At 34.3% G+C, this 24,449-nt stretch overlaps 5 protein-coding genes across 5 annotated transcripts in view; 1 reads left to right on the top strand and 4 right to left on the bottom strand.

Moving 5' to 3' along the window:
* The window catches only part of LOC129792365 (transient receptor potential cation channel subfamily A member 1), a 1,125,827-nt gene that overhangs the window by 658,850 nt on the left and 442,528 nt on the right, over positions 1-24,449 (bottom strand). The gene's annotated exons all lie outside the window — the stretch shown is intronic.
* LOC129792430 (PIH1 domain-containing protein 2) overlaps positions 1-24,449 on the bottom strand; it is a 927,269-nt gene that overhangs the window by 658,850 nt on the left and 243,970 nt on the right. The window lies entirely within an intron of this gene.
* On the bottom strand, positions 843-24,122 carry LOC129792446 (aristaless-related homeobox protein). Its single transcript, XM_055831511.1, has 5 exons — positions 23,785-24,122; positions 18,940-19,096; positions 18,697-18,826; positions 1,999-2,086; positions 843-1,404 (listed from the first exon to the last, which is right to left on the bottom strand). Exons 1-5 carry the CDS (start codon positions 23,909-23,911, stop codon positions 1,106-1,108), a joined length of 801 nt encoding a protein of 266 aa, XP_055687486.1. The 5' UTR covers positions 23,912-24,122; the 3' UTR covers positions 843-1,105.
* LOC129792384 (uncharacterized) lies at positions 9,876-12,474 on the top strand. Its single transcript, XM_055831387.1, has 3 exons — positions 9,876-10,128; positions 10,356-10,937; positions 11,236-12,474. Exons 1-3 carry the CDS (start codon positions 9,885-9,887, stop codon positions 12,444-12,446), a joined length of 2,037 nt encoding a protein of 678 aa, XP_055687362.1. The 5' UTR covers positions 9,876-9,884; the 3' UTR covers positions 12,447-12,474.
* Positions 12,399-14,297, bottom strand: LOC129792434 (uncharacterized). The gene is made up of 3 exons (XM_055831496.1): positions 14,087-14,297; positions 13,701-14,030; positions 12,399-13,159 (listed from the first exon to the last, which is right to left on the bottom strand). Exons 1-3 carry the CDS (start codon positions 14,244-14,246, stop codon positions 12,522-12,524), a joined length of 1,128 nt encoding a protein of 375 aa, XP_055687471.1. The 5' UTR covers positions 14,247-14,297; the 3' UTR covers positions 12,399-12,521.

Below are 24,449 nucleotides of genomic sequence, written 5' to 3' on the forward strand. Positions count from 1 at the left end.
TGGGATTAATGATATTTTATCAGATTCAGGGACCTTATCGTTTGTGTTATCAATTTCTATTTTAAGGGGGGTCTCTTTTGAGAGCTGGTGAAATTAAATATTTTAATTTTTCTTGGGGTTTTTCTTAAACTCGATTTTCAAGTGTTAGTGACATTTAAAGACTTATCATTAAAGAGTAAGAAAATCACTTTCCGCCATCTTAGATGCGACGCCATCTTGAGATTTTCCTCAAAACACAAAGGTAGGTTTTTCTCAGGATCTACTGGATGGATTTTGATGGGGTAAAAAGCAAATGAAAGAGGACATACCCGTGCAAATTTTGATGTACCAGAATTTTGAATTTCCATTCTGGGGCTGAGAAAAGTGGAAAAATGTGACTTTTTTCAGATATTTTTGACGTTTTTCCAATTTTCTCAGCCCCAGAATAGAAATTCAAAATTCTGGTACATCAAAATCTGCATGGGTATGTCCTCTTTCATTTGCTTTTTACCCCATCAAAATCCATCCAGTAGATCCTGAGAAAAACCTACCTTTGTGTTTTAGGGCAGTTCTGCGGAAAAGTCGGAAAACCACAAGATGGCGTCGCACCTAAAATGGCGAAAAGTGATTTTCTTACTCTTCAATAACTAGGCTACAAATGTAACCATAATCGGATATCCAAGTTTAAGAACACCCCAAGAGAATTACAACATTAAAAATGTGTAAATTCTAACAGATTTCCCAAGAGACCCCCCTTAATACCAACCCTCTCGTCAAGATTGACTGCTGCATTAAACTATCATAAAATTCATTTTTTTTTCTTTGCATTTAGCATTATTAAAACCGAATTAAAACACTCTTGATTTGTTTTACGAATTCCTTAATCTTTATTAATACCTACATTGCAAAGATTCTTCAACGAAAAAATGTAATGTAATGGCCCATCTTCACAATATATTCATGGACTTTTTCCTCACTCTTCAGCGTCTTTTTTCTGCTTTGGTTTTCTCCACCGTATGGCACCTATTTACATCCTTTCTTTTACACACCCCCACAAACATGCAGAACCTCTTTTGGCGAAAGTCAAAATATCCTTTCTGTATGTAGCCAAATCCTCATGCTGTGTCTACTTTTCAGCTTCCTTTGGGCTATCTTTGGGGCTTGTTGTTGGACTTTGGCGCCCATTGGTGTTAACGGAGAGATTCTGCGGGTAGCCGCTGAAGAGATTGAGGCCCATATATTGCGACAGGATAGCATGGAAATTGGGAAGCTTGTAGTTGGGCAGGATATTCTGATGGATGAGTGTGTGATTTGGGGAAATAAGCGATGGGTGTAGGGCAAAATTTGTCGGCCAAAACTCCGATGGAATTGTTGGGTGGCCCAAGTTGTGCGCCAGTGGGATCGGAAGTGGAAATTCTGGAAGTCCTGCAACACAAAATACAACAATCAATGAGGTAAAAATTACAACATGCGATACGCAACCGACAGGGTGGTGCGAAGATAAGAATCTCATATAGACGTAATAACAATTTAATTGCACGACAAATATATGTGAGATATTTTTCAGCAAAAATCGACACGGTGCGATGGTGGTGCATTAATTTATTAACAAACACATGGGAATTGGTGGTGGTGGCTAACAGAGACACTTGTTAATTGATATTTAATTATACACTTTTCCCGCCATTGCCCATTCTACCCTCGCCACGTTATATATGTACATAGGTATACATTGGTGGTGGTACCCCGTTGGGACTGTGGAATGGGGTAACTTTTGTTGTGTCAATAATCGTCATTGTTGAGCAAATTACTTCAAAATTATACCCACATCAATTGACCACATTTTGTGCATTTGGTGAGACAATTTTGAGGCTGGCAAAACTATTTTAAGAATGCACGCACGCATGCCAATATCAATATTTTAATATTAAATAAATCTCCCAAATGTTAAACATCTTGCTTCACGTCTTGTATTGCGGTGTGTAAATTAATGTAGAATTAAATTTATCAATTTTTTACCTTGTTCGTGGTGCAAGAAGCCCGATGAATCACGTCCCATGGCTTTCTCTCTCTTTCTCCATTTGGCACGACGGTTTTGAAACCAAACCTGCAAGAAAGTCAATCATAACGCGTCCAGTTATTAAAGTTGGTATACCACAACGCGGATGGGTCAGTCTATGCGTTGTAATTTAATTTGTGAGCAGAATTAGTAGGCAAAGTTGATTTTTTTATGAAATTCATCAATATGGAAGATAAAAATGCTCATATCTTAAGTTCTATTAGACCTACAGAAATTTCTTGACTAGTTATGGAAAGGTATTGAAATAAGCTATAATCTGACAAATATTTCGATACATTTCAAGGTCACCTCCAGAACACAAAATGGCGGATTTTTGTTCTACCGAAACAGTTTTTTGCACTTTTTGTCTTGAAGGAATGGTTCTAGAGGTTTCTGATGTTCTAGAAAGTTGTAGAATTTTGCAAAACCTTTAATTTGATACCAAGTTGAGCCAAATCGGATAAGCGGTTCAAGAGATATGGCTGTTAGAACTTTTCAAATTCAAGAATTTTTTAAATGGCCATATCTTCTAAACGGCGACATAGATTTTCTTCATTTTCGGGCTGGTGAAAGATATTAAGTCAGGCTACAACATATCAAAAATTCAAGGAAATCTAAGATGGGGATTCGGAGATATTGCCCCTTAAAGTTAGGCAATTTTTGTTTTTGATTTTAGCGCCTCTTGCGGCCATTTTTGGAACTTGGAATGTTTTAGACAGTTGTAGGGATTCTCAATACCTTTCATTTGATACCAAGATGATCAAAATCGGGCAAGCCGTTCTCGAGTTATATCGAAAAAACACTTTTTGCTTTAGGCCGCCATATTTGCTAAACTGCTTGACCGATTTTCAAGTATGATTTGTTGATGAAAACATCTCACTGAGCTCTACAACATACTGAAATTTCAGACCTCTAGCTATAAGGGAACTGATTGACGTTATTTCAAAATGGCGGACGGCGGCCATCTTGGATTTTGAAAATGCAAAAAAATGAAATTTTACACCCACATTTCTATAGAAAACTTCAAACCGGAAGTCTCTATCTGTTACCGTTCTCGAGTTATAAGGCAAAGTTTGGCGCACCGGCCGGCCGGCAGGCCGGCCGGCCGGATCAAAAATTTTCCACCACCATTTTCGTAATGTGGGATGTCTAAAACGTGCTCATACCAAGTTTGAGCCCGATCTGAGGTGGTCGGTTTTTCCGACGATTACAATACTTGGTATGCCACGATTGTGGTATACCAACTAATAGCATAAATTTTTATGTGAAGTAATCTGAGTATGTAGTAGGTTTTTTTATGTTTAGTCGACTTTTTGATAAACGATTGAAAATATGTTAAAAATGGAAAATTTTAAATTATAAATTGATCTAGTAAAGAGACGACCGTAGGCGATGAATGGGTTTTTCTTAAAAGTCGGAGTTTCGGTCTCAAGATCGGTTAATCAAGTTTTATTCAAAGCCAACGTTTCAGACTATAAAAGTCTCGGCTTACAAGACGGCTTGCTCTATCTCCTCTCATTGATGGCCAATCTGTACTATTAAATTGACGTTTCAAGATCATACCTCATCTTCATCAGGTACTAAAGTAATTTGAAAAAAAAAGTAAAGTTCTGCGTTCTCCGTGTTAACATTATGCGTTATAGGATCATCAGTTCGAGATTTTTGATAGTAATCAGCAAGTTTCAACAAACATTCTCACGTTTCTGAACATTTTTGCATCTTTTGGTAAATCTTTGGCGGCTTTTCGCAGCTAAATCCAGAAATTTTATGGCAAATATAACCATGTCCCATCATTTTTCCATACATGAGTGATTAAACTCCTTTACGCTGGGTGTACCTTTTCAATGGAATTGCTTTACAGCCTACACGCATAATATCCTTTAACACACTTTGCGTAAAATTCTATAATTCAAAAATATTTATTTACTTATTTAGTGTCATCTCTACTACAAAATTAATCCAGAGATACCAATCCCTCCAGAATTGTGTCATCCCCCTCCCACCCTAAATTAGTGTCAATTATAAGTTGTTAGAGTGCATTTGAGTGAATCAATTCACACAGTCGTGCTCCCTCAAACTCCTGGCACAAATTGTGAATGGCAAATTGAACGGAGATGCAGAGATTCTGAAGGAAATGTGGGGGGTGGTAATCAAAGATTCGCATTTTGGAAGGAGGCTTTTATCACATTATTCAGAACCTCAAATTGGTGGCATTGTGCCTCCCTTTCATGGCTGGAGCACACACTCACACAATATGCCCAATCGGAAGTTCACCCTTGTGGATTTTCAATCCTTCTAACATACTTCCTTTAGGATTAACGTTAAGGTATGTATATGTATATAGCATGAAGATTTTCACAAAATTACGTATATTATTGAATACGAAATTGTTTTTTTGGCTAAATAAAATAAAAATATTTTTTAAAAATAAGAAGAGAAAATCTGAATAAATTTTCTTAAAAGCCTTGATTTCAAAAACATTTAAAGAAATGATTAATATATAAAAAAAAAATTTAAAAAAAATACCCCTAAAATCTATCAACCCCCTCAAACTCCCTACCCTATCCCTAGTGATGTAATTAGCAGTAATTTCATTCTTCGGTGATCAAATTGCCCGAAAATGTTCCAATTGCCAGCAATTCTCTATGCGTAACATCCCGAGGATTGACAATGGTCTCTGGGTAAATTTTCCCGGGTGGAAATTGTTGAAGCGAAAATTAGCTACTTCCGCACATGAATTCCATCCCCCGTTCCACCCTCAATTTTCCCACAAAAGGACCCGCCTCACAACCATTGAAGTCTTATGGAGAGATAATTGGCGAGATAATTGACATATTGTCAATTAACAGACGCTCACATTCCCCATCTCACTCTCCTAAGTGACTCGTTTTAAATTCCTTCCAATTCACTGGCAACGAATGGCTAGCAAAATTGGATAAAATTACATGCCGCATTTCAATCTGGGAGTTGTGTAACATGGGCAAAAAAAATGAGCCGCCTGAGCCACCCCCCCTTTATAAAGGGGCGTGTGAGGTTCTTTTAAAAATGAAAATGTGTTGCTCATGGGGATAATGCAATACAATAAGGAAAAAGATTTTTGGTATGATGAAGTGGAAAATTGGCAGAATTAGAGTGAAAAATTTCTAAAGCGAAAAGTAGCGTTTCCATCGAATCACGAACGTAATAAGCTCAACAGGCAGGAAGTATTTATACCAATTGAAGAATTTTCTCATACTCCCATTCCCTCCGACGACTAACATAAATTGACAAGATATTGCAAATAATTGTGCATAGATAAAAAAAATATATGTACTGTACATATATAGATACATCAATGGGAAAAGAGGAGATTTTCCGGGAAATTTTATCAATACTTTTCAATGACTATCGTTTATATGATTCCTCTTTGTCATATAAGCTTCATAGAAAAATACTTTTTTGAAATTTCCAGAGTAAAAAACTGAAATTCTTCATAGGATATTTTAAAAGACGGATTTTCGGTCTTGTTCTCGGCTAATTAACTTTTATTTCCGGCCAACGTTTCGGACTATTTTAGTCCTTCCTCAGGGCAGTCAATGGACAAAATTAACCACGTCACGAATCGATCAAAAATCACTACATCTACAACACAATTTTCTTTAGCTCCTCTCATTGGTGGCCAATCTGTACTTCGTGACGTGGTTAATTTTGTCCATTGACTGCCCTGAGGAAGGACTAAAATAGTCCGAAACGTTGGCCGGAAATAAAAGTTAATTAGCCGAGAACAAGACCGAAAATCCGTCTTTTAAAATATCCTATTCATCACCCACGGTCGTCCCTTTGCAAATTGAAATTCTTCACTTCGTGCAGAGATTGATTTTTCAATTAACCTTGTATTGAAGCATACCCTTTTAGGTAGAACATACAGGCTTAGCCAATGAGGAAGCTTTACTCGGAAATTATCAATCAATGAGAAAATTTTTGAAACTTATTTTTTCAATCATTATATAAAAAAAAGTAAAAGAGTTCCCATGTAACATTTTGTGACCACCAGAGAGCTGATTTGGTCACACAACGTTGTGCCGACGTAACCTTTACGTCGCCTTGTTACCAACCGATATGGTAGCGGTTGCGACGTCGCTGTTACGAAACCTTTACGTCACAAAAATTACCATGAAAACATTTTTGTGCAAATTGTACAAAATATTCACATTTCTAATGCAATTTTTCTTGTAAAAATCATAAAATGAGAAAATATGAATTACCAATACAAATTATCCTCAAAAATACTTCAATAATTTAGTTTTTATTCAAATTAGAACATTTGGTCATTTTTGCGACTAATTTGGTAATCTTGTGACGTCGTGAAGGTATGGTAGGCGTAACGTCGCAATATGGTCGCGCGCAACGTCGCCGTGACCACACTCTCAATGACCTTTTGTTACCTTGCAAAAACTGACTAAATATTTAATTATTTAATCAAATAACTTGCTAGACCTTCATTTTATAGAAGAGCAAGGATAATTCAATGCATTGGTTGGCAGAAAAATGATAAAATATGCCTAAAATAATAAAGCATACGCCATGGTAACATTTGTGACCAATTTGGTCATCTCGCGACCTCATGAACGAGTGGTAGCCGAATGGTCATATCTGAAGGTTGCTGCGACGTAACCGCGACCACACTCGCAATGAAAGATAGTTACCTTCCCAAAATAGCTCAAATATTTAATTATTTGATCAAATTACTTGCTCTACCTTCATTTTATGGGAGAGCAAGGATATTTTAGTGGATTCGTGGGCGTAAATATAGCTAAAAATGCATAAAATCATAAGATGTATTCGTTGGTAATTTTCGCGACCAATTTGGTAATTTTGCGACGTCGTGTTATTACGTAGCGGTTACCTCGCGGCAACGTCCCCAAAAATGTAAACAATGGGAAGCATCACATAAATAGGGAATTTCCCAGCAAATTTTCTTCTAGATGTGGAAAAATACAAGGTAGCATAGAATCCAGAGTACCTGGATCAATGTTTCATGGCATTACATGGCATGCATTGATGGAAATTAGTAAGAAAATGGATCAATTTCTGCTTCTGAAGGTAGAAATTGAAAATCTTTGACATGAAATGTCACCAAGATTCCTTCTTGCACCCAACAAAAGAACTTGTGCCGACTTCTTCTGCGGAATTTCAGGACAATTTATTGGACAAATTTAATAATTATTATTAAAAATTTTAAAAAATATTTTTAATAGCTTTTTAAAGAAAAAATACTTAAAAATCAATATACGAGATAATATTTTTTTTTACAAAATAATTTGGCTCTAACCAGAAATATGAAACAAAAATATTAAATGAACTCGATTTGATTTCACAAAATTGTCCTATACAAGGGGATGGTTTAACCTCATTTTCAGTGAAGAAAAGTCACTTTTTGTTGAACAAAATGTATGAGGAATTCTCGAATCTCGCTCAATCTCGACCGATTCCCGAGAAACACTTTAACTTTTTTTATATTAATAATGATATTTCGATGATGAGAAGGGATCAACCGAGAGCTAATTAAATGTACTTTCGATTGCAAGTGGAATTGTGCAAGCTGATCCCTTCTTTTGATCGGAAGAACCTGCTGCCTCACGAAAAGTACTGATTTCTCGGGGTTGGGCATCCCCCTGGTCCTATATTATAAAAAAAATAAATATAATAAAAATTCAGGAAAAGTATTCTTAGACTAGTCAACCCGAGCCTCCAATCACATGTGAGCAAACACAATTGAAAGCTACAAAAGGGGAGCGTATATTAGTGAAGGGAGTAAAGGAGATGAATAATAAAGTACCCTGAAAAATTTTTAAAATAGAAAAATCCTATTATCTGACCAGGTAGAAATAGTAAAAAAAAAAACAAATTTTCTGTAAGGGTGCTAGAAAGAGGGGTTGGGGCGGAATCCCATATAGCGCTTGCAACTCGTATTGCACCCCTTTACCCCCATGCTAAATTTCATCAATATCGGCCCAGCCGTTTCGAAGGAGTTCCTCAGAAACCGGTGAATTAACTGAAAATTAATTAACTTTTGTACAAGAAATTCCGCTAAAGTTACATAACAGGAAAGTAAGTGAAATTTCATGAATCGGTTTTTATTTCTTCAGTGCTTCCTTTACAAGAGAGGTAAGGAGAGCAAGGTAAGAAGATAACAGGAGTTTTTAAATAATTGTTTAATGGAAAAATGTGAAATTTTGTCAACAAAATTTTTCTTTTCAAAAAAATTGGAGAAAAAACGTGCAAAAACGTGATTAGATCCTATGCATTTCATCTTAAGCCTAAATTTCACAAGGGAATGTGCACCATAACGAATAAACCATCAGACGACAGTCATCGCTCAACCACTGCAGAATCTCAGTATGCTGACTCAATTGCGGATTGGAATGACGTCCATCTTTGTGTTTTCTATGCTAAATCGCGTGAATTCAAACGTCTATTCAAGCAATACTACATATGTGATTGTTGCGACTTTGAGGAGAAATATCAGGCTATTAAGAATTTCTTCAGAATCATTTCTGTTGGGCAAGCCATCATCTTTTACCAAACACTTAAGGTGATCGATCAAAATGTACGTACATCTACTGTACATACATACATATATACAATAGTGGTTGCTATATCAGGTGATTGGACCATTGAGCTACGTCTGTGTGCTCTGGTGCGCTTCCGGAATGGTCTGGGAAACTTGCTCTTCACAACAGAATATTCTCATGACGTATGTATTTGTCTCATATCACTAAGAGTCAGGACCCACAAAGCCCATTTTTGAAAATATTTTTTTTGTTCTCTAGGAATCATCAACGTGGAGTAGAATCGTTGTGAAATTTGGCATGCTCTTGAATAAGAGTGAGAAGCCTGTGAGACACATCCAATCCTATTGGAGACAATGAGTGCTTCGACGCGAATATCATTGCCATCAATTTAGTAGATTCAAGGCATCTGTAGGATAATTGAAGCTCATTTCCGGAATACTATAAATGCGGACGGAGTTAAAACCATTGGATTCGTATTGTAAGCCCAATTGTTAAAAATCTGATTTTTTTTCTATTGCCCGAAATCCCCGAAATACATATTCAATATTTTTTTTCCTTTTTTAAAATAGAAATGAGACTTCATTAATATTAATATAATAATTCATAATAATAAAGAAAGGATTTCTTGTCTTTTCAGCTATGCATTTCTACACCGTTGGTCCGATCGCGATGAAATTTGGTACAGAAACTACTGTTACCAAGCATGTCACCAACGACTAAATTTTCCATTAAATCTATCAATATCCAATTTCAAATTTAATTTTCTAAAATTTGCACAAAAAATCCTCGCAAAGCGGGGTGAGGTAAATTAGAGCAAAGACTTTTTTGAACTCGTTTTGTGATGAAAAATTTTTAAGTAATTTAGAAATTTTTTGACAAAAATGTATTATTTTAGGTGTAAAATTTTTTATATTGATTCTAAAATATTTATTTTACATTGATCCTTAATTTAGGTATTTTTCAGAATATTCAAATACAAAATGATTAAAAAATAGTACCTAATGTAGTTTTTTTTTAATTTCTTGGTCCCTAACTGCAAAAATTGCTTTAGTAAGAAAATTTCTTTGAAAATTTCCGACATTTTTTTTAAATAAAATAAAAAACGGGTTCATCTGAGTTTCTAAAAAAGAAGGTGAAATACTCTTTTTACACAAGAAACCAAATGTGATTATATTGCCATGGAATAATCAGGTGAATAACGTTCAATTGTCCTCAGAATTCGCGTGTGACAATTTTTCATTTTTTAATGGGTGCAAGTGAAGTAATTTCAGAAGCGTGAAAATTTTGAAAAAATGAAGCGTTCAAGAAAATTCAAGCATTCCAGCACCTTTTATAGGTATTTGAAACAATCGAACACAAGAAAAGATGATAAACCATTAATGCTTCAATTGCAACGATATGAACCTCAGAGAGGAGAGTCCAGTTCCTCACAAAATCGACTTCTACCAGATGACCACTTGGTCGAGAATCATACGCCCACAATGTATGAATTTATTCAGGATCCTCATGATTCTATAATTGATCTAGATGATCTAGGTATGTATGTAAATATTCGGCTTTTACTTTGCCTTAAATTTATTTTTGTATTTGTTTAAAAATTAAACTTTATGATTATTTTTCTTTATTCATAATTACTTAAAAGATAAGAAACATTTAATAATTTTATCGTGTGTTTTAAAGTTGGTGTTTATTAAAAATGCAAAAAAAAAGGAATTAATATAAGGAAAAAGTTAATATTATTTTAATTTATTTCTATATTTCAGGAGCACCTCTGACTTCAGATGAAAGTGAACACGACGAAGATGAAATTACCACTAAAGCCCAGTTTAAAGATGATCTCCGTAAGTTCGGATATTCAATTAATCAAAACAGGCTTAAAGAGCTTCTGCAGCTACTCAGAAGCCAGAAGGAATTCGCTTATCTACCGAAAGACCCCAGAACATTGCTTCACACTCCAGCAACAGTAAATATTAGTAAGCTCAGGAATGGGGGAGAACTGTGGCATAAGCCGCTCAGGGAGACTCTAATGACATGCTTCTCAAACATAACCCAAGATGAGGAGATCAATCTACAATTTCATGTGGACGGACTTCCCATAAGCAAATCGTCTACGAGCCAATTGTGGCCTATACTCTTCAGAATCATTGAGGCTCCAGAAATTCCACCCCAAGTGATTTCTGTATATTGTGGGAACGCAAAACCAGAAGATCTTAATGAATTTCTGCTTCCATTTGTCAACGATTTGAACGAAATTCTCACGAATGGTATTACCATCAACTCTAATATTCTTCAGATCCACATTCACAGTTTCATTTGTGATTCCCCGGCGCGCTCCTTTATAAAAGGTACAGTACCCGTATTAGTATAGTAGTAGAATGAACAAAAATACAATGTATAAAAAAGTTAAATGACGATAAGGAAAAAATAGAGAAGGGAAAGTTTTTTTTTAATTAAAAAATAGCCAGGGTGTTTTAAACTCAATTGTGATCTAAATTAAACTTTAAAAAAATCTTTATTATAAGTAATCGTTTTCAATAATTCTAGTTTCACATTGTATACACCGATAATTTTATGAGCTCTGATTTTTTTAATTTTATACTTAAATTGAAAGAATAACAGCTAAAAGTTTTTTTTTCTCTACAGGATGCGTGTACTTTAATCATCACAAAGGATGCACTAAATGTACAACAGATGGAATTTTCTTTTACTCCTCGGGAAAACACATGAGCTTCCCGGACATCAATGCTCAACTACGGACTGATTTGACATTCAGAAATCGAATTGATGAAGAACACCACAAGAAACGATCTCCATTGGAAAACTTGCCAATTAATATGGTTACTCAATTCCCAGTTGCGGACACGCTACATCTAATTGATCTAGGAATATGCCGCAAGTTACTATATGGTTATTCATTTGGAGGTTTTAATTTTCGTATGAAGTGGTCAGCAACAGAGATAAATATGATTTCGGGATTGCTCAGTGCGGCAAATGAATACATGCCGAAAGAGATTCAGCGGCAAGTTCGTGGACTATCTGTCCTACGATATTGGAAAGGCACGGAATATAGGGCATTTCTGCTCTATGTAGGAATAGTGATTTTAAAGAATCACGTTGCTGAACATATTTATCAACATTTTTTGTTGCTTTTTTGCGCAATCACAATTTTTTCTACGAACTTCTATGAAAAGTACTACGCCATAGCCGATAAAATGCTTGTTGATTTTGTAGAAAAATTTAAAATCATTTATGGCATCGATAGCATAAGCTCTAACGTGCATAATCTTACGCACGTAGCGGACGATGTACGTCAATTGGGAGCACTCCCCTCAATAAGCTCCTATCCATTCGAAAATCACTTGCAAGATGTAAAACGTCTTATAAGGATGGGCAGAAGTCCTCTAGCCCAGGTGGCGAAAAGATTGTGTGAGAGATCTTGTATTAGTTTGAAAGATAAAATTAAAGTGCCACAACTCAAAAATAAAACCTCAGATATTCACGAAATTGGCGATTGCCATGGCACATTTTCCACCCTCATCCTACGCACGGACTTGATGCTAAATTCTGGGCGCAAAAATAAATATTTCCTTAATTTTGATAACGAAATTATCGCCGCAGTGAATTTTACAAAAATGAATGGGGAATTCTATGTGTATGGAAAGAAAATTGGAGGTGCATATCAAGATTTTTTTCAAATACCGATTCGATCATCTCTTCTCAATATTTATAAGATTGACTCAATTGAATATGAAGACAAGAAATTGTATAGCATCAGAGAAATTAAGTGTAAATTTTCTAGACAAAAATATTTAAACACATCAGTTTTTATTCCTCTTATTCATACTTTGAAATAATAAATTGTAAATAAATTCTGGAAATATACATTAAGGGTTTTTCATTGTAATTAATTTACTTGAGGACATTTTAATTCATAGATGAACAGGTGGAAGATCAAATGCTGGTGGCTCGGTGGCTTCATCACTGTTACGGTCTGGATTAACTTCTAGTCGCCGATGTGCCCTGGAGAAAGCATGTTTCAAAATCTTTTGTTTGAAAAATTTTTCAGTGTCTTTCATTGAAAAATTGTTATTTGCTCTCTTCATTATTAGAGAAAAACTTTGAATTATTTCTTTAAATTGGTTAAAGGCGATTTTTGAGTTGTTTCCCTTTGCAACGCCTGTCCAAGAAAAGTGTATGAGAACTTGTCTGTCAAATATCAAATCTACTAGACTGAAAGCAATTTTCCAATCGGCACATCCTGATGTACCCGCGTAACTTTGACAGTATTTGATGAACTTCTCTTTAAATTCCGGATTTTGCAATTTTTTGTCAAATTCTCGAATTCCTTCAACTGCAACGATAGGTAGTCCCTCAGATTCCGCATCAAAGACATCCATTACAGTGTACATCTTCGAAGTCGTGTTTTCACCATTTCCTATTGTAGAAGTGCTTCCTTTACTGATCAGATCCAAGATCCTATCAAGCTTTATTCCATTCGCTTTTTCAATAGCAAGTCTCTCTTTCTCTACGGTCAGTCGCTCCTTTGACACTGTTGTGTTATTTTGAACTGCATATAAAAAAAATGTGTAATTGAAAAGAAATACGTATGAATCCACAAAAATAGTAGAGATATTTCACTTCAAACAAAACTAATAAAAAATACTAGAACTTATTCTGATCAGGCTCGAATTGAATTTTTTCCGACTCTATTATTTTATCGTATGGATATTGTAACTATGTATGTATTTTAAGAACTCTTTTCTGGGGTTATTAAAATCTCAAAAATTTTATAAAAATAATAATATAATTGAACTTCATTTAAATATATTTTTATATAAAAAAAGATTCTACATTTTTTTAAATCTAATCTGTACTTAGGATTAAGTTCTTTACAAACACAAGTATAACTTATATTGCAAGACAAGATATTTCTTAAATTAGCTAATTTTTGTAGTTAATAAATGAATACAAATGAGAATAATTTTGATTATCAGTAAAATTCATTTCACAAAGAGCCTTATTAATTAAATTTTACCTAACGCATAAATCTCATACCGTGAAATATCAACTTCTTATATAGTTAATAGGTTTATAATGACAATTAATACCTTCTCGCTTTAGTGAATCAAACTTTGATCCGTCACAACAGCACATGCCAATGCTATCAATATTCATTGAAGTTCCAAGAACTGCCTTTTCAGGATTATTCGCTGCTTCCACTAGGGGCGTGTAGTCACTGAAAGACATTTCATGTGTCCTTGAGCGCTTCGATTTATGAATTTCTCTCTCTTCCTCACTTTCTGAATCTCCTTCGTTGGCGATGTTTTGCTCATCTTCCGTGGCTGTTTGTTCGAATTTCTTTTGGTATTCAATAGCTTTTGAATACGAAACAATATCCTTCTTAAGGACAAAACAAGCATGTCTCGTCCAATTTGCACCTAAAATTCAATTAAAGATATTATTACATATTCCATCTTCGATTAATTATACATACTTGGAACGGAACTTGGATCCTTCCGAATCTTATCTGATTTTACACCAGAAGGCCAAAACAGAACGCCGTTGTTCTCCCAGGAACTTGGCACCACTGACAACATAACATCATTGCCCTCAATCGTTTTTATTACCTTAAAAGCAGGCTTCAACAACGACATAATTAATAATGTATTTTTTTTGCACACACTTTAATTGACTGAAATGACGCTCTCTAAATTTGCCCATTAAAAAATCATTCACAGAACTGACACTGAGCTGAATTTGCCCATTAAAAAAAAAATCCAATGTTTTTACAAAGTGGGTAAAATCCGTTTTTTGCAGAATGATCCAAAATAAATTTAAATTAAAAAAATATATATCTTTGATAGATGCGAAATTTTTTTTAAAAAAAACTTATAATTTGAAAGTAAATTAAAAACATTTTTATTTAAATTATTTAACGTCCAGAAAAAGCCTTATTTTTACGTAATAAATAATTTAAAACATAAATGAAATTAATTATGGTTAATAATAGGCTTATGTCATAGCTATGTTGTGAGAATTTCTGCTATTTCATTTATTTCTTTAAAAGTAGTAATTTTTTATAAATATAAAAGTGGAGTAATGTTGGAAATGTCCGACAAAAATCGTAGGATTTTGCGACGACGGAAGTTTAGTTTTTTGGGTGTCATGGCTACGGCTTTTGGTGGCGGTTATTTTGGCGCGAATTCAAATATTGCAATGCAAAATTAAATAAATTATTTCTCCATTTCTATAATATATTGAGCAATATTTTAAAGTTTTTCCACCTTAGAATATATAAATCTAATTTTAGAAAAATAAAAAAAAATTAATCAAGAAAATTCAATTTTTAATGGCAATAAAATAATTGAAAATCATTATTTTTGAATAAAGGAGCATTATTAAATGAATCTACATTAATTTTCACGACGGTAGTTAAATTGGCATATATTTCATAGGTGTGATGACTTCCCAAAAAATGCATATAAAAATAAATAATATACGCGATGGTCGCCATGAAATTATTCCGTATGGATATTTGTTGTAATAACTCATGGCGCCATCACCATGGCATTGGTATAAATAAAGAAAAAGAAAGAGAAAATATAGAAATGTTGAATGTTCAAGAGGAAAAAAGAGACAGACAGTGCGAAAAATTGCGACGTAACCGCGACGTAAAGGCAACGTCATCGCTACTCGACGACGTAACAGGGAGGTAACGGCGACGTCGCGGTTACGTTTGTGGTCGCATGCCTGGTCGCAGCGACGAAACTGCGACGTTGTAGTTACGTCGCAATGACGTCGAAAAATTCCCCATTTACGTAACCATTACGTCGCAGCAACGTGCGCTGTTACTTGTGGCGTGACGTTGCCGCGACCTGAAATAACGTCGCCGCGACCAAAAAATGTTACATGGGTTGGAAAGAATAGAAGAAAAAAAAAACTTTTATAAGATTTCTAAGAAAATTTCTTTTACTTTTATAAGAATGTAGAAGGGGGCTTTCGGGAAAAAAACGTGAGGGCATTTTAAAGGAGAATAGTGTGTCCGTTTCTCAGTTTACATGTTTTTTTTATTTTGAGTAAAAATTAAATGTTCATTAAAATATGTAGGCAATTCACATATAGCTCAGCTCACAGATTTCAATTTTTAATAATGATTTATAGTAAGTTCAATGTGAGAGAGAATAGTTAAAAAATCCTCATAAATTTAATATTAATTCAAATTTAAATAATTCACAAACTCAAAACTAACTAAAAGTTACACGAGAGAGGAGACAGCATCTTCTTGGGAACACCCCCGGAGTGTGAAATTCTCCACGGAGAGTGTACTCAAAATTCCCAACTATTTAAATATGAAATTATCCCTAATTGCATGCACTAATTGCCACTCTCATTGCTCACATTCAGCTGCGTTGGAAATGCACCGAAAGGAGCCCAATTTAGTCATCGGATTTCCTTGTATGTTGCTAATTTATCATCACACGAGGGATTCCCCATGCAGCCCTTCTTTCCTCCTTTTTTTTTGTTGTATTCATTTAGGGCTAGCTTGAGTAGGTACTCAGGATACCATTTAGAAGCGCATTTACTAAGGATAATCATTCCCTATTGTCGTGCATTGAGGCAGTTTTATAACATTTTGATTGTATTACAATTTTATCATCCATTTTTGACCGACCGTTTTTGATTTGCCTTGTTAGGGAGATCCACGAGGGAATCTTTGCAGGAAACCCCTTTATCGGGGACCAATTCAATGGGAAAAATGTATAGGTAGGTGGGAGAGAGGAACAAAAAAAAAGGAGCAAGGGAAGGGGTGGAAAATCGCGTGAGCTGGGCTGTTGAAACTCTTCCGTGGAAAAGTAAGGACGCGCTAGTAGAACCATTGGGCAATTCCACGTATTACACGTGCTTTACATGGCAATTATTTCGGATTTACCAATTCACTCGATGCTCCTCACCCCATTCCGACCCCGGGGATTTGTCCATTGCACCGACTCTGGCCTTTTTTTCTCTCTCTCTCTCTCCCTCATCCCCTCATACATAGTAGCATTTTTGTACAACCTTTTCCACAATATAGCACACACCATATATATGTACATATCAAATCTGTGACGCATTCAAATAGCATTTTATAACATTATCCGCTCGCGCGGAGTCAAAGACGAGGAGGTACTCAATCCCATTCAATTGTATATCATTTGGATGAAATTTTCAAAATGCTCTTCTCAACGAGGTACATTCTCAACACAGTAAAAATTTATATGCATTCACGGGATCTCACGGGTAAAAAGGGAGATGCCCTTTTGAAGAGGGTAAACAGACAAATTGTACGTGAATTAGCCTCCAGAATGGCGGATATTAAGGACATCAAATGATCCCGTGTAAGCTTATTTTTTTTATGCAACATAATACGGGTTTTACATCCCGGTGAATTTTGATGAGTTTGTACACCAAAAAGGCAAACACTTTGTTGGTACATTAAACTAGTTGATGAACCTCTATCGGGATTAAATCTTCTTTTCTCAAAGTTTTTCTGTTTTTTTTTTGAATCTCAAACTTAATGGAAAGTTCGGTATCAAAAAAAAATTAGATTATCTGTTATCTATCTATGTAATGTAGGATAAGGTCCTGTATGGAAATTCGTTAAAAAGAAAATTTGTAACAGGGAAGAGCTGCATTTTCATTGTTAGATTTTTTAAAGGATTTATAAAGTTATTTTACAGTTTATATAAATTTTTTATTAGACATTCTAGGAACTCAATCTATTACGGAAATAATGATTTTCCGAGTTTTCCGTCGTTTAAATGGGGTTTCTCCCCCAGAAAAACTCACATTTTCTAATACGAAAACTAACAAAGATGACTAATTTGGTCATTGTGGCCAATCGATGATGTTTTTCCTGAATTTTCATAAATTTCTATGTTATTTCCCAAAAGAAAATCATGTTCAAAAATCTAGGAAAGAATTTTTATGGGACGAAAAACATTAAAAGGAAAAAAAACTATAATTTCAGGTAAAAAATTAGGTATAGAATTTTTGCTAGAACTTCAGTTTAATCTGTAAAAACGTATTTTTTGACCAACCACAAACCTTAAACTTTTATGATTTCTTTTCCTTTAATTTATTTTTTTCTCTTTGAGCTTCTTCACTAAACATTAATGTATTTCCTTCTTAAAATACCCGACAAAGCATTGGAAAATTTCACAATTAACCATTCCAAATAATTAGTACCCTCAAATCCGACAAATGACTTATACAAAGTCAAAAGATTAAGGAAATTTTAGGTTTTATGAGCTGCAAAAATCTTATGTTTACATTGCGCATTATCTTTGAGGTCATTAAATTCTTTGTTAAAGATTTTTTATTGCTTTATGAGGGAAATGGTAAAATGAGTAGGTAAAAATAGACAGAACCATTGACTTTTTATGTAAGACCAACCGAGGCTAATAAAATTAGACAAAGGTTTAAAACTATATAAGCAGGTACACAGAAGAATTTTAAGGCACAAAATTTTCTTTCAGGAAAAATGATTTCTACATTCAGGAAATATTAAAAATTCAGATTTATATAAAGTAATTTTTATAAAACCAGATCCTCTATATAATATGTTATGAAAAATGCATGGAAAAGCTGCTTGAATTTTTTTAATTTTCCTAACTTCTCTTAATCAATACTTCCCTCCTCACAAATTAAGCTTCCTTCATATGAACTTTATGGTGCATTTTTGCCCCAGAAAGCATTGAGAAATAATATTAAATGCAATTAGAATTCCCATATTTCTCGGAAAAAAAAATCTTGGGTCACACTGCCAAAGGTATTTTACATTTCTCGCCTCAGCAATTGCTTAATTAATGGACAAAAATTATAAATTGGATCGACAGCCAAGAAGGCAGGCAACAAGTCCGATATGGCACTGCAATTAGTCCGGGAACGCATTATCACTTAAATGGAATTAAAGTGCATTTTTTGCCGGAGGCTCTAAATTTAATTTCATTTAAACTTGTGGGATTCACTCGCTTCGGTTCCCGTGTGCGTTTAGCTACGTAGTTTCATATCGTTTTTGTCATTTATGTTGTTAGAAAACTCATCAAGCGGAAAAATTTTACTAACCTGGACACGAGCTTCACTCAAATCCAGATGCCTTGCGAGCTCTTCGCGTGTAAAGACATCGGGGTATTGTGTTTTCTCAAATGCTCTCTCCAACTGATGCAGCTGAAAGGTTGTGAATGTTGTGCGGGATCTACAGAAAAAAAAACAGAAAAATTTTAATTTTAAAAATCTTTTAAAACAATAAAAATTTCAAAGATAGAGGAAATCACAGGAATTTTTTTCGGAAAATTTTGAAAATCTCACCTTCTAATTTTCCTAGGTCGTCCACTGAGGTCATTTGAATCCATATCCGGTCCATCCATGTCACCAATGATAGGCATATCATCCTCATTGTCCTGCCCATTGCTAAGGGAGTCTCTCTCAAGCTTTGACGGGTCGCCTTTCATGAGATTTTCCTGATCTGCAAAAATTCATTTCAATTCACATTCATTAAATCTATATGAAGCATTCAAAATTGCGCTCCAATTCTCTCGTTCAATTTTATTCATCGAAGCAAAAAAAATTCGAGCAATTTCAACACTTTTTGTCCCTTTTTGCACTCTCAACCCTCCAAATCCTACCCTTGTGGAGCACGTAAAAACTTCATACCCACACTTTGGCTCTAATATTGAACATCCCCATATATAGAGGAAAAAAATATACCAAAAAAAACTTCATACATCACTGATGAATCAATTAAATCCGATTAAATGTTGCAATAACAAGCATTTCGCCGCATCCACAAAAAGTAAAGTCAATCATAACGCGTCCAGTTATAAGAGTTGGTGTCCCACAACGTGTAGAAGTTTGTTTATGCGTTGTAATGCGATTTGTGAGCAGAATTAGTAGACTTTGATTTTTTTGTGAAATTCGGCAATTTGGTGGATAAAAATGGTCATATCTCTGGTTCTATAAGACCTACAGAAATTTTTTGACTAGTTTTGGAAAGGTATTAAAACAGGCTATAAATTGAGATAAATTTCAATAATTTTCAAGGTCACCTCCAGAACACAAAATGAAGATTTTTTGTTTTACAAGAACATTTTTTGGCATTTTTCGTCTTGAAGAAATGGTTTAAGAAGTTTTTGATGTTCTAGAAAGTTGTAGAGTTTTGCAAAACCTTTAATTTGATACCAAGTTGAGCGAAATCGGACAAGCAGTTCAAGAGATATGGTTCTTAGAACTTTTCAAATTCAAGAATTTTTCAAATGGCTATATCTTCTAAACGGCGACATAGATTTTTTTCATTTTCGGACTGAAGAAAGATATTGAGTCAGGCTACAACATATCCAAATTTAAAGGAAAACGATAACAGATGTTGGGAGATATGGCCCCTTAAAGTTAGGCAATTTTTGTTTTTATTTTTAGCGCCTCTTGCGGATGTTTTTGAAACTTGAAATGTTTTAGACAGTTGTAGGGCTTCCCAATACCTTTCATTTGATACCAAGATGGTCAAAATCGGTCAAGCCGTTCTCGAGTTATATCGAAAAAACACTTTTTGCTTTAGGCCGCCATATTTGCTAAACCGCTTGACCGATTTTCAAGTATGAATTGTTGATGAAAACGTCTCACTGAGCCCTACAACATACTAAAATTTCAGACCTCTAGCTATAAGGGAAGTGGTTGACGGTATTTCAAAATGGCGGACGGCGGCCATCTTGGATTTTGAAAATGCAAAAAAATGAAATTTTACACCCACATTTCTATAGAAAACTTCAAACCGGAAGTCTCTATCAGTTACCGTTCTCGAACTATAAGGCAAAGTTTGGGCGACCGGCAGGACGGCCGGCAGGCCGGCAGGCCGGCAGGCCGGCCGGCCGGATCAAAAATTTTCCACCATAATTTTCGTAATGTGGGATGTCTAAAACGTGCTCATACCAAGTTTGAGCCCTATCTGAGGTGGTCGGTTTTTCCGACGATTACAATACTTGGTGTTGGCCACGAAGTGGAACACCAACTAATATATAATAAAACATATTAAAAAATACAATTCTAATTTTCTGCCATCATCAAGCCCCCTTCTGTCCTCTTTTTTTTTCAATAAAAGCCGGAGAGGGATTGCAAAAAAATCTACCGCACCCCAATTTGATGAAAATATCTCTTGTTAATAAATTTCATTCGGTTGAATTAAATTAACATTTCATTAATTTATTGAGTGGTTGCACTCTTTTATTTACATTTCTCGTAACATCGGTGTTTTGACTACAAAACGCAACACTCGAAACTCAATGAGAGTGGCTCCCAACAATGACCCTGCGGGACATTTTAATTTAACCACCATTATATTCCATATTACCAAATGCACTTACATATACTTTTTTTTAGCACTATACCTATTACAAAGTAACTAACCCCCTTCTTTGAGCAACAAAGCAAGAGGATTATATTTTTCCAATGGAATGAGCACATCATCTCCCAGAGAGACGCAAAATTTGAGATATTTTCCGTTGAATGTGATCGCCGCGCTATATAGAATAAATCGCGGCTCAGACCGAGGATCAGACATAAATATTTTTGGGCTTTGTATCGAAAATTTCGACTGGAAAATCAAGAATATTTTCTCACGTGAAATATAGATGGGATTATTTCGAATGAAGTAAAAAAAATAGAAATTAAAGAAAGCAAAGAAGAATTTGAAATAATTCCTTTAATAAGTACTTTTAATTTTGATAATTTAATTGCTTTCTTAAGTAATTCAGGCGTTTTTATAGTTTATAGGAAAATAATTCCAGTGAATTTTATATCTTGAAATGGTTAAAAACTGGTTAAACTTAACAAGTAATTTTAAATTTTTAGTTAAACTCTGATTTATTTAAGAAGGTTGATTTATATTTACTTTGAAACGAGAAGGGGTGGCGTTTATAGTTGCGATAAAAATGGCGATCATCGTTTATTTAATGTTGAGCAGAATTAAAATATATTTAATTTATTTTCATGAATATTTCTACTGTTAGTGTAAAACTCTTTTAACTTTACTGCATATTTATTAAATAATTCAATCATTTCCATAATTTTCTTTCAACAAAAAAAGGTCTTTTCTAATTTATTATGATATGGTTAAACAATAAATAAAATAAAATGAAACAGTCTTGAATTAAAAAGAAATTCTAAGAAAAAATCCATTGTGTTTCATTCTTAAGAAGCAAAACTAGGTATTTCATTGTTATACATTGATACCTATTCAAAAATTATTTTAATCAGCAGAAAACATGTAAAATGTATTGTTAAGTAATTTTGAAAAATTAACGTTTAATTCTTAAATGAAATGATTATTGCTCTAAAAACTAATTATATTCGAACAAAATTCTGATGTCAAATAACAATTTTTTATTTATTCTAATATCCACGAGTTTAAAACTTAAGCTTGAATGTCTTTAGAGCGGTCTAAATTATCTCTATTCAGACTCATAAAAAACACAAATTTGTCTCCAGAGAACTTTTATAAAATTTCAAGCACTTAGAAAACAACATTAAATATTTAATCGATTTTTATTCCAAATGATTTTTTTAAATATTGGAAATTGTATTCAATTAAAAATAAATTAAACAAATTCGGTCAAAATTTGATTTTTGTTCTGTTTCACATTATTTTGCTCTAAACTTAACCTTTGGAATGCGGAGGCCTTGGTAGTTACGTAGAATGCGAAGGTGGGGTCGTTGAACGACCCCAAAAAGAAGGCAAATTTTCTCCCAAATTATACAAACTGGAGTTGTCGGGTTAGTGCCTATAGATTCCTTATATAGTCCTCTTGCCCCTTGCATCACAAATTCGCCACCCGGAAACACGCAGAAGAAGATATTAGGGAAAAACATTTTTCACTCATTTTTCACACTTTCTTCGTGAGAAATTTGCCACGAAGTTGACCGCAACCACTATTTTTTTCACTATTTCCCCACATTCCCCTCACTTCCCGCACCGTGATAAATGGCAATATTTCTCGAATATTCTTTATTGTTTTGCACATTTATATGCTTATAATTATGTTTTATGTTGTTTATGTCACTTATTCGCGATAATTCTGACACTGAGAAGGTAAAGTGAAAAAGTAAACACAACCCTTCAACCCCCTTCAATCATATGATTTATGAAGTGACTAACTTCATTCTAAAAAATTTTCCGCAGCATGGCCGTTACACCAATTTTTGAATTCCCTTCTTCTACATTTTCCTTAATAACTTTTCTTGTGGTGGACGGATTGAGCTGAAATTTTTACACAACCTCCTCAGATAACCAAAGAACTTATTTCCAAAAGATGGGAATAGTATCTTTTATATTTATGGAGATATAACACGAAATATAGCGCTGGGGTCGTTCAACGACCCCGCTCCGCATTCCAAGGGTTAAGTATATTTCTAAGAAAGAAATGTTGTAACAACTATCGTCATTTATTAATCTTTAAAAATTTTAATTCCCTTGCCTTTAAATTTTCTCTTTAATGATTAGAATCAGCCATAAAAGAGTTTTAAATTTTAGCTAAATTAAATGCAATCCAAGTTTGAAAATTCATACCTACCCCTCAACACTTAAAGTCTATATGTATTTTAGGCTCTATCGATTCCTTTCTAGGAAAAACTCCTAAAATTGTCCCTAATAAGCCATAAAATTCAAAAATCCATTATAAATTAATTAAAAGACTTGTTATAGAAATTATTCAATCACTTTCTAATTTTATCATTATTATCACATTTATTTCTTTTGGCTATATTTTAATTTCTTAATGAGTTTTCTTTTTTTCACTAATCACCAGAACACTTTGGAATTAATAAATGAGTTTTAGAATATTATAAAAATTATATCAATCTAATTTTATTCTTTCTTTTAAACTAAAAATAAAGATAAAACAACTATTCTAACCATTCTAACTCTGAAGAAATTTTTTTAAATATCTTTTTTAACCAAAGAAAAAATTCTAAATTATAATTTTCCGCAAAATAAAGAAAATCACTTTTAACGGTTTTTAACACATTACGGCTCCAAGTGCTTGATTCTGAATATTTTACACATTTTACATTATAAAGATTTTAAAATTAGAAACTGTAGATATTTGTGATAACCGCAATTGGGCCGCCGATTGACCCCAATATTTGCAGATTCTTCCGTGCACTCACCATTATTTTTTCTGTGGGGATGTGTTCCAAGAATTTGATCTATTGAATAGACAGCTCGTGGCCTAGAAATGGGAATTGGGCTGTTTTGCGAAGGTCTCAGCGCCAATTGCGACGTAGACATCATCATAGCTGTAGCTGGCAATTACGATGAATTGTATTCCAAGAAAAAAGAACTATCACAGAATCTCACTGAACTCTTGCACTTTTGTCCACTTTAGCACCTTTCGCGTAAATGGAGAGACTTGCTCTGAACTTTAAATAAATTCCGTTGTGCAACTGAATGCTCCACAGAGGTCTTCGTGCGTGAACTAACAACCACTGACTGAACTCGAATGGTCACAGATCACCAAATAAATATTACAGGTTTAGGGGTAGAAGTTGGCATGACGACTCAATTACCATCCCCTCCACATGCAGACCTTCCCTCTCGACCAATTTCTCTGCTCTCTCACTCACTCACAGAGCATTTTTGCATATATCGACATCCGGACTCTCCACTCACATTCAAGCAGAGCGCAATTAGAGCACGTGCAGGCACACTGGTGTGGAGGTTTGTTATCAATATATAGGGGAGTAGTGAATAAAAGGGGAAATATGCCACACGTGGTTACACATATTTGTAAAAAAAAATATAAATTGATAAATATTTTCCACTACATTGAGTC

Source organism: Lutzomyia longipalpis, chromosome 3, assembly GCF_024334085.1.
Source record: "Lutzomyia longipalpis isolate SR_M1_2022 chromosome 3, ASM2433408v1".
Taxonomy (NCBI): Eukaryota; Metazoa; Arthropoda; class Insecta; order Diptera; family Psychodidae; genus Lutzomyia; species Lutzomyia longipalpis.